General features: G+C 47.6%; 1 protein-coding gene across 1 annotated transcript; it reads left to right on the plus strand.

The window, feature by feature from the left end:
• The first annotated feature begins 645 nt into the window (after positions 1-645).
• Positions 646-3,104, plus strand: LOC135829779 (uncharacterized). The gene is made up of 2 exons (XM_065342163.1): positions 646-802; positions 1,423-3,104. The coding sequence occupies exon 2, from the start codon at positions 1,888-1,890 to the stop codon at positions 2,650-2,652; it is 765 nt and encodes a 254-aa protein (XP_065198235.1). The 5' UTR covers positions 646-802; positions 1,423-1,887; the 3' UTR covers positions 2,653-3,104.
• The last annotated feature ends 7,374 nt before the right edge of the window (positions 3,105-10,478 follow it).

The raw sequence follows: 10,478 nt of genomic DNA on the forward strand, positions 1-10,478 counted from the left end.
ACCACGAGCCATGGACTAAAGACGGCTTTTTCTGGGCTCAAGGGGTACCGGGTGGTCGTTAGTCACATGCACAGGTTTCACTGTAGACTACATCAGTTAGGCCGAGAGTCGATTGCCTCATCGAATGTAGATCGATTGTGGTTCGGTGCACTCAAGGAACAATGAATCTAGACAATGTGAATGGCGTGCGCAAGGTAACCCAGGAATGCTGCAAGTACAGCCAGTAGCATTGACAGTTTCCTGAATTGTGAGTGACAAAGGTCGGGTATTGATTCGCATCTCTTGCTGCCTAGGAAATAATTTAATTCCACATCTGTATCAGTGTTTGCTGGGAAAAGTGCTAGTGATTAATTTTCAAACTCGAAGCCCGCGTGTAGATTTGAGATGGCCAGCTCGCCCACCTGGGCTGAAGTGCAGAGCAGCAGGAAAGAAGGCACCTCAGGATGCTGACCACTACCGGCCTGTGGGGACATACATAGATTATACATGTACATGACATGTATCGCAGGCCTATGTACAGATGTTAGTAAGGCTGTGACAAGGACTAACGCAACAAAAAGCTGCAATGCGGTGTGGCGGAGCATGCTTTCCAATGCACTGGACAATGAATGTAAAGTTCACGATGTCATTGCTTCCAGTATGCCGGTGCAGGTTTTGGTGATGTAAAGGTTCTGCCTAAGTACTGAGTGGGCAACAGAATGAACAATGGCGGTGTTCGTCGACTTTTCGATGTAATGCGAGCAACTAACCTCAAAACATGTACATGTACATGTACATAGCAGATTCAGCGGAGGACGTTCAGGTTGGTTGTCACTCTGAGTTTCATGCAGTTAGGCAATCATCAGACAACTGATACTCGGGTCTACCCAACAGTATGCTTACAAACGCAGAGGGCCACAAGCGTAAACAAATTTAGCGCTAAATCTGGTGTAAGGTATGGCTAGAAAGCTGGCGCGGGCCAAGGCGCGACAGTAGAAGGTCTAGGAGGGTGGCGAGCACCAGGCATGTACTGTGCCTTGCGTTGAGGTATAAAAATGTGACCACTGGTCAGATACCCTATCATAATCTCTGTAATAACTTGGTAATAACTGCTGCTGTGCCTGAAGTGCTGGTGCGTTGAAGAGCATAGTCAGATACATGTACGTCTCCAAACCTTACATTCAACCTAACTGTGTTCGTTACCAACCGGATTTATTACAACGTAGGTTGGATGTTAACCGGGCTTCACAGACAAGTTTAGATCATCTGTAGTTTTAGTAACAAAGCAGTTGAAGATGGCGAAGCTAGGTATACCGCTGCTGATAGTTGCTGTCGTTACGCCTATTCTGGTGTTCCTGCAGTGGATTCTCATGTATCCTGTGTTTGAAAGAGATTGGGAGTTTCTGAAAAGCACTGTTTGCTTGCATATGCTTTCTACTACAGGAAGGAGAAGGTACACAGTATGGAAGTGAATGCGCTCTCCGTCCATCAGATGACCATGTGTTGCCACCACCATCCGGGCCTGTGTCATATAAGCCACTGGAGACGTCAAAGGACACCAACTTAGTGTTCTTTGACCTGGAATCGACAGGGTTCGGCGACTGTGCCGAGATAGTTCAGCTTGCGGCCCAGTCTGGCAGCAACACCTTCAGCCAGTACGTTGTGCCGGAAAGACCCATCCATCCGAAAGCCACGGAGAAGATCGGCCTGACTGTCACTGCGGTCAATGGCCAGAGGAGGTTACAGCGCGTTGGATCCAAAGAGCCTTTGCAATCTGTCACCCTCCATGATGCCATCACCACTTTCATCCGTTGGTTGTAGGGGCTTGGCAGTCAAACTGTGTTGGTTGGTCACAATTTACTCAAGTTTGATTGCCGAGTCTTGTTCAACCAACTGGAGAGATTAGGTATGGTGCAAGACCTTCTCTCTGCGGTGGCTGGGTTCATTGACACTTTGCCTGCCATCAGGAATGCGCATCCAGGTTGTGTCTCCTACACTCAGGAGCATCTGTTCAGACAGTTTGTTGGCACCCAGGGGTATGATGCACACAATGCGATTGGTGATGTGAATGCCTTGTCTGAGCTCTATGACAAATGCCTAGATTCAGACAAGGCATTCACACTCTGTGTTACATCTCAATCGTCATTTGATGTGCATGCATACAACCTCCGGTGCAAGAAATTGGCTGAAGAGATGAAAGCTTGCATCCCCGTCAAGGCGCTGTCTAATGGCATGGCGAAGAAAATTGCCAGCAGTGGGCTAAGCCTTGCGGATTTGAGGGTTTCTTTCCGGAGAAACGGTGCAGCTGGTCTGAGAGCGCTACTTGCAGAGCCCGATACGACTGGTCGGCCAAGGGTGACTAAGTCTGCACCGACTCTAGCAAAGCTGGCGGGGCACTTTGCTGAGACCGAAGCCATCCGCCAGGCTACCAGTGCAACACAGTGTGAAGACATCAGTGCTACGCCAAGTGCCACTGTCAGTGCCGCCCCAAGTTCCACCGTCACTGCTACGCCAAGTGCCACTGTCAGTGCCGCCACAAGTTTCACCGTCAGTGCTGTTGCCAGCGCTTTGCTGCCACCGGCCACTCTAGCATTGTATCGTCGCCGGAAAGCAGAAGGGTACGACTTGCCAGATCCTGCTTATATGAAGTGGCTGAGAAGTGTACAAACCTAGAGTGTCCGGGGGACCATGACGACAGCATGGGCACGTACAGGTAATGACAGCTACTACGTGTTTTCAAGCCTTTTACTATGGCGATACATTGTGCCTACTGTGTAGGTATTCCTTTCCGTAGATCTACTCCAGATAATATTTATGGTTTCTTGATTGCAATGCCGCTGCGTTTGATGATTGGCTAATACTCATATTTTTCTTAGTTAGCTCAGGTTCTTACTGCTGTGAACAAAGCCATTGAAGTATAATAATAATAATACTGAGTTGTGTAAACAAATATGTAAGATAAATGTTGGTCATACGTGCGATTTGATTGGAAACGCACTCTGGAATGCATTGCGATTCTTCATTATGATACAATTTCGACACTTTCAAGCTCTATTTGAAGAGTTAGATCCGGTTGAATCCGCTCAAAATTGTTCAACACTATCCTATTATTTAGAAAAGCGATCCTGTCAGCTTTTCTATTATTGTGTTCACATGGCAGAAAAAACGACACCGCTATGCTACGTAAGTTTCTACGTAAGGTGCTCGGTACTTCACTTAGGCTACGTAAGTTTCTACGTAAGGTGCTCGGTATTATATTATCTACCAACGCGTGGTAGCCGCATGCTGTGCACGTGCACGGCAGACATTGTGTTGCATGCAGTGCAGTCCGTTTTCGGATGTGCATGCGCGAGGAACTTCCTTCTTTGGAACTGCTTCTTGCATGAGCTGTTTCGGATATTTCGTGTCCTGGCTTATTTCGCTTCGGCTCTGCTGAGACCTCTTTTCACGGAATATTACTCAATGACAGGTGAGTTGACCAGTTCCCTTTGATTCATTTGCTTGTGTTGACTCTTTCATTTACGAAAAGTGTGCTGATTTTAGGTGGAATACAATAAAATTAATAAATGGAAAAGCTGACAGGATCTCTTTTCTATATTATTAACTTTTCTGCTGTCGAGGCCTCCTTTTACGGGATACTCAATGACAGGTGATCTCTGAATTGACCAGCTTCCTTCGATTCATTTGCTTATGCTCACCCTTTCATTTACGGAAACGTGTGCTGATGTTATTCGGATTTAGATCCATTCGTATCTCTTTGCCCTTGCCAACAGTGTGCGAAGAACGCGAGTTCACCTTCTTGACGGTAAGGCTTATGTTGCTCCTGAGGCTTAGATGTGTTGTCGAAATACTCATGTTCATTGTACATTGGTACGTTACAAGTAAGGCACTGGTCATGATTACTTCCGGCATTCCGTGCTCCGATCATAGGGTAGAATCTGAATCAGTGGCATAGCATCGTTGGCAGTTCCCAATCTGGAGGGAAAAGTTCAAGGACGCATTGGCCGAGTACTAGTATGCAAACTAAATTCGCATATCAGGGAAAATCTCCATTATGGAGAGGTTCATGCATTCAGTGACTTGTTTGCTTCATACGAAACAAGCCAATGGGTGCAGTCTCGTCTCGTGAAAATCTCGTACGATCGGATTTGTTTGAAATTACTCGAGCCTGGGCTGTTTGATTTGTGAGTAGCGCCGAGATTGCACTGCCCCAAATAAAGTTGCGTGCCGGTAGAGCAAGAATTACGATCTGCAATCTGTTTGTAGTACCTGCAAGAATGTGCTGTACCGTAAGGCCCTCATCAGACTACGTACATAGAAAATCCAGTACAAAATCACATAAAACCTAAAAGGCAACATTTTTCCATGCCTGCTTTCAGACTACACATTTTACATGCAATATACAGGCAACCTTTGACCCTACGAAATTGCGCAAGGGGCCTGGGATGTGTGAAAGCAGCGGACAGTCGTACCCGGGTACAAAGTTCGTACAACTGCCTGGTGAAAGTACGATAAATGCAGGAAAGTTGCCTTGTACAAGGGTTGGCACCCTGCCTGAAAGGATTGGGCAGCTTTTTAGGCTTCCCGCCAGATTCTTGTTGTTGTCCTGGAAACTTCTATGTAAATGTGACTTATAGGCTGTTTTGTACCTAGTCTGAAGAGGGCCTAAAGTACCGCCAGAGCGCCCCACCATCTCATCCTTTCGTGGTCGTATTGTGGAGGTGGTCTGCTGTCTGTAGGTCATACGACATGAACCTTGTACACATATTGCACGTTTTGCAGTCAATCTGTACCTTCAAGATCAAGAGGACACAAGCTCCACACAAAAACCTGCCAAGTGTGACCTTAGTACACTAAGATTCTCACATCGTACACACTTCGTTGCACTCTGCCATACGATTTTACTTTCTCTGGCTGTAAAATCAAGGTGGGGCGCTCTGGCGGTACTTTACGGTACATGTATCGTATTTTCTCTGTTGTTGTTTCAGTTGCCGTCATGTTGCTAAAGAAAGGTTCAGTGACTCATTTCTTTCATAAAAGACGAGTCAATGGTTTGGTCTGGCTTCGAATCTTTCGCTGTAGAAGAAATCTATTCGTGTCTCTATTGGAGAAATAATTATTGTATGCACTCGTTATAAAATAGGGTTAAGACAAACTCACAGAGCAAATGCTATCGGTCCCTTGATGTTCGTCCTAAAGAGGTTTGACTGGATATCATTCATACTCCCCCAAAGTCGTGTAACCTGTTATTATTATGGAGTGCCTTGGTTATCTCTCAGTACCTCCAACCATATATCCTTGCCCCCTATATCCTCAGGATCAGTGTAGTTGTTGGAACGACGTGTTGGACTCAGCAATGTCTTTGTTTACATTTTAATACATGTTTATTGTTCCTACTTTGCTGTGTTGTTTTAGACAATCGTGGACTTGTAACACTTTGAAGTCATTGAACTGCTTCCAAAAGTTTTATAGACATCAACAGGATTACGATTTCACTACAATATGATGCCGGATGTGTAACAGGTTTAATCAAACTTGAAAAGTAAGAGGCCTGGTTGAGCGTGCCTCGACCAGTTATATGCAAAATGTGATAGTATACATGTGGCAATGGCGCCAATGAAGGTGCTAATAGACAGGCGTAAGACGCATGAGGTGCGAGGGAGTGTAAAGTTATAGAGAACAGGGGAAAACTGTTACATCATCCCGCTCCTATGGAGAGGAAGGAGCTTATAACCCAAATGCTCAAGTGGAATAGAGTACAATAAGCGCAAACACGTGCGAGACGAAAAAAGGCTTCGCACTGAAGTAACACAATAAGACGACTGAAACTCCATGCAAATAAAGTGTAATAAGCTCAACAAATGTGTAAGGTGAAACTAGAAGTTCAACTGCAAAACTCAGCGGGCAGAAGCCAAGGTTTTGTACTTCTGAAGTGGAACAATGTCATTACCAGATTCATCCAACAAATAATGTTCAGGCTCCCAAGTGGCATCAGAGTAGCCTTGCCACTTGACTAGGTACTGAAGCTGATTCTGCCGGCGGCGGTGACTGAGAATGTTCTCCACCACATAGCGGGCATGACCATCAAGGTCCGTGATAGGCGGAGGCGTAGGCTGTCTCCTATTAGGAATAGCGTTCTTCTCGTAGGCACGGAGTGCCGACACATTAAATACCGGGTGACAGCGGCTGGTATGAGGCAACTTGAGCTTGTAGGCATTCGGGCCGACCACATGGGTTATAGGAAAGGGGCCAAACCACTTGGGGCGTAATTTATGGGATGGTCGGTCCCGAGCTTCAGGAGTCAGGAGGAAATCCCGGTAGACCATTACCAAATCTCCCACCTTCAGCTTTCCCTCGACCCTTGTCCGATCTGCATAGAAGGCCTGACGAGCTTGAGCTGCCACTAGCGCATCTTGTGAGATCTTGACCGCGTCTTGTCTTGCTTGCAACCAATCAGCTGAATCTCTGCCTCCCTGAATAGGGTTGAGGAAGTCGGGTGGCGCTCTGGGATTTAGACCGTAATTTAAGAAGAACGGTGTGTTTCCTGTAGATGATTGAGTAGCGCTGTTGATAGAAAACTCACAGAGAGGTAGGAGCATATCCCAGTTATCTTGTTTATGATTTACAAAAGCCCTCAGCACATCCTCTACTATTCTGTTTACTCGTTCAGTTAGGCCATCTGTCTGAGGGTGATTGGCAGTACTAAATGCTAGTTTCGTTCCTAAGCGATCAAACAATTCCTGAAAAAATGCTGCCGTAAATCTTGGATCACGATCACATACAATACTAGAACTCAAACCATGAAGTCGAAATACATGTTGAATATACAGATCAGCACTTCCTTTAGCGTCAATAGTAGAGGAAGTAGGTGCTAAATGTACACACTTTGTCAAGCGGTCTACAAATACATATATAGCATCATGACCTGTATCGGTCCTAGGCAAACCCATGATAAAATCCATCGAGATATCCGCCCACGGCTGACTGGGCACTGGTAAATTCTGCAAGAGACCAGTTTTTAGCTGGCCGCCTTTAACTCGTTGGCAGACGTCACATGACTTGACAAACGCCTTTACATCCAGTCCCATTCTGGGCCAATAGAAATATCTAGCGAGTCTGAAATAGGTGCGATCTCGACCGGGATGCCCCGCAGTCACACAGTCATGGTATTCTTGAAGCAGGGCGAGTCGGAGTTTGCTACTCTTTGGAATGCATAGCCTGTTCTGTGGTGAAGATCTGAGATAAAGATAACCGGGTGTTTCATTTAGATTGTAACGGTCGTGCAGATTGTCATAGCTTGAATTTTTCAGTCTCCTGATAATGGGAGCAAGATCCTTGTCGCACTTGTAACCGCTGACAATTAACTGCGCTAAGTCTGGATTAATCTCTAGGGTATGCTCTATGGCATTCAACTGAATGTTAGGAGGATAGGATGACCCGCCTATTTCAGAATCACTGAACAGATCTGGACGGCGTGAAAGCGGGTCGGCAATGTTTTTCTTTCCTGGTTTGTGAAAGACCGTAAAGTCATAGTCAGCTAAAAACTCTACCCATCTTGCCTCACGCTTGGTGAGATTCGGTTTGGTTCGTAAATAGGCAACACCCATATTATCAGTCATCAGGTCAAAGTGGCGGAATAGATAGATTCTCCAGCACTTTAATGCAAATACCACAGCCAACGTTTCCCTCTCGGCCGCAGTATAGTTGCGTTCTGCAGCTGACAGTTTCCGACTACAATAGGCTACGGGATGCAAATCCATATCTTCTCCCTGCTGCAGGAGCACACCCGCCACGGCAAAGTCACTTGCGTCAGTTTCTACCGTGAAGCTTTTCTCAACATCGGCCAGTTGCAACACTGGCGCCTCGAGTAATGCTGATTTTAGAGACTCGAATGCCTTCTGTCTAGCAGCGCTCCATTCAAAGCGTGAATTTTTTCCGGTGATTTCTTCTAATGGACGAGAGATGGTCGAGTGTCGATCTATGAACCTTCGGAAATAGTTAGCAAAGCCAAGAAACTTCCTCACATCAGTTACTGACGACGGAGTTGGCCATGTTTCCACAGCACTTATCTTCTTGGGATCAGGGGAAATTGATGTGCCGTTGATTTTATGCCCCAAGAAGAGAACTTCTCTCACGCCGAATTCGCATTTAGACTGTTTACAATACAGCTCACTATTTCTAAGTGTTTCTAGAACTGTTTGAAGATGATGCTGATGATCTTCCCAGGTCTTGCTGAAAACTAGAATGTCATCCAAGAATACTACAACGAATTTTCGGAGATGCGGTTGCAGAATAGAGTTCATGAGTGACTGAAAGGTGGCCGGGGCATTAGTCAGCCCGAATCCCATGACTCTAAATTGGAAGTGGCCGAACGGCGTATTAATAGCCGTCTTAGAAACATCCGAGTCTTGAATTCTGATTTGATTGTACCCCGACCGCAAGTCCAACTTGGAGAAATATGCACTGCCCTGGATCGTGTCGAATAAGTCATCAATATTAGGAAGACAAGCTTTGTTTTTGATCGTAATTCTATTCAATTCTCGCCAATCGCACACCATTCTCAGAGTACCATCCGACTTTTTCACAAAAAACACAGGTGCACCGTATGGCGACTTACTTGGCTCAATGAATCCCTTCTCAAGTAATTCTGACAGCTGTGACTGGAGCTCGTCCATCTCTGGTTTCGGCAGGCGGTAGGCGGGTCGAGACGGTGGTCTGGCTCCATCTTCTATCTGGATTTCATGGTCGACTGGTCTCTTCGGTGGAAGCTCATTCGGCAGCTCGTCTGGAAATAAATCCTGGTACCTCTTGAGCAGGTTCTGGATGTCTTGTTGCTCTGATTCCTGGAGTTGTGGCCCGGAACGATTCTCCTCGTTTGCAGCAGTGACCCATGCAAGAAACCCCTCGGCTCCACTCCTCAGGGCATGACGAGCTTGTCGGCCACTGATAAACATGCTTTCCACAGATGGCCGGTCGGCTGTCGGCGGGTTAGCTGAAGGCAATTTGGCAACAAAGGGCTCACCGTCCAACTGAACTTCGTTCGTACGGAAGTTGATGCTGGGGTTGTTCCTTGTAAGCCACGGCTTGCCAAGAATAGCGTCGTAGCGAGTCAGGGGATACACAGTAAAGTGCTGTTCCTCACTGAAGCCCCCGACTGTCACCCTTAGCGTGCGTGTGGAAATCTGCGGGACCTCGCTGGTCGAGCCGTCCGCCAATGTTACGCTCAGCACTGCTGAGCTTGCATCCGTGTCAAGATGATGCTTTCGAACAAAACTGTCTGCAATGAAGTCATGCGTCGAACCGGAATCTATCAGCATCACTGCACGGCGACCGCCGATCTTTCCCTGTATGCGCAGTAGGTCGTGTTCAGGTTCATTGCCGACGCTGACGTTGCTGACATGACACCTTTCTGCAACGGGACAATTTCCTACAGCTATGGGTGTCTCCGGCTCCGTAGGTTCCTGGAGAGCAACGTCTTCAACCTCCAGAGCTCCGAACCGGTTAGCGACTGGTACCGGCGTGGGTGCTTGGGTCGTCGCCAGTAAGCGCACCCCCTTTCTTACTGGCGACCAGCGTTTGGGTAGCGCTGTCCACCCTCAGTACAGTCTTTAGCGAGGTGGCCTGGCTTCCTGCAAGCAAAGCAGTGTCCCATTGCTCGCAGTTGGACACGCTCTTGGTCCGTCAGCTTGCGGAGGCCCTGACCACGGAAGCTGGGCACGGAACGCGACTCTCTACTGGCTGGTGGCCCCGACGCCGGTGGCCCTGACGACTGCTCCACGGTGTTTGCTGCCATGACAGCTTGCTCCAGGGTACGTGGATGCTCACGCATGACCTGTCGCTGGATGTGCGGCACTAGACCCCTGACGAACAGCAGCGCTCTGGTGTGGTGGTCGATTTCCGGCACTTGCAGGCTGAGGCGAGTGAAAGCAGCAATGTATGCGTCCAGCGACCCGCGCTGCGCTGCGGAAATTAGTCCCATACGCGATGTTTCCTCGTTGTGCCGTGGTCCGTACACATCGCCAAGTGCCGCTTTCAGAGCAGGCCAGTCGGAAAACACTTGGTTAGCTTCCAATGCCGCTATCAACCAAAGACGAGCGTTTCCAGTCAAAAATCCTGCCGCGTAGTCGACCCTCTGTGCCGCATTTGGGAGTGCCAACGACCGTAGGGCCATGTCCATTGCAAACGTCCATTCTTTGAATGTAGCGGAATCTCCTCCAAACACAGGCGGCTCTTTCGTAAGGCGGGGTGTTGGCTCCCACGGTTCCGAGTTCGGATGTATCGTTCGGTTTCCTTGGCTAACGCGCTGAGCGGTCTTGATATCGTTTATCAGCCGAACGACGAGTACGAGGAGCGTAAGCAGAGCGACCAGAACACCTGCCAAAAGCAGAGTAGTAACCATCCTCTGCTACCAGTGTAACAGGTTTAATCAAACTTGAAAAGTAAGAGGCCTGGTTGAGCGTGCCTCGACCAGTTATATGCAAAATGTGATAGTATACATG

Source organism: Sycon ciliatum, chromosome 13, assembly GCF_964019385.1.
Source record: "Sycon ciliatum chromosome 13, ocSycCili1.1, whole genome shotgun sequence".
Taxonomy (NCBI): domain Eukaryota; kingdom Metazoa; phylum Porifera; class Calcarea; order Leucosolenida; family Sycettidae; genus Sycon; species Sycon ciliatum.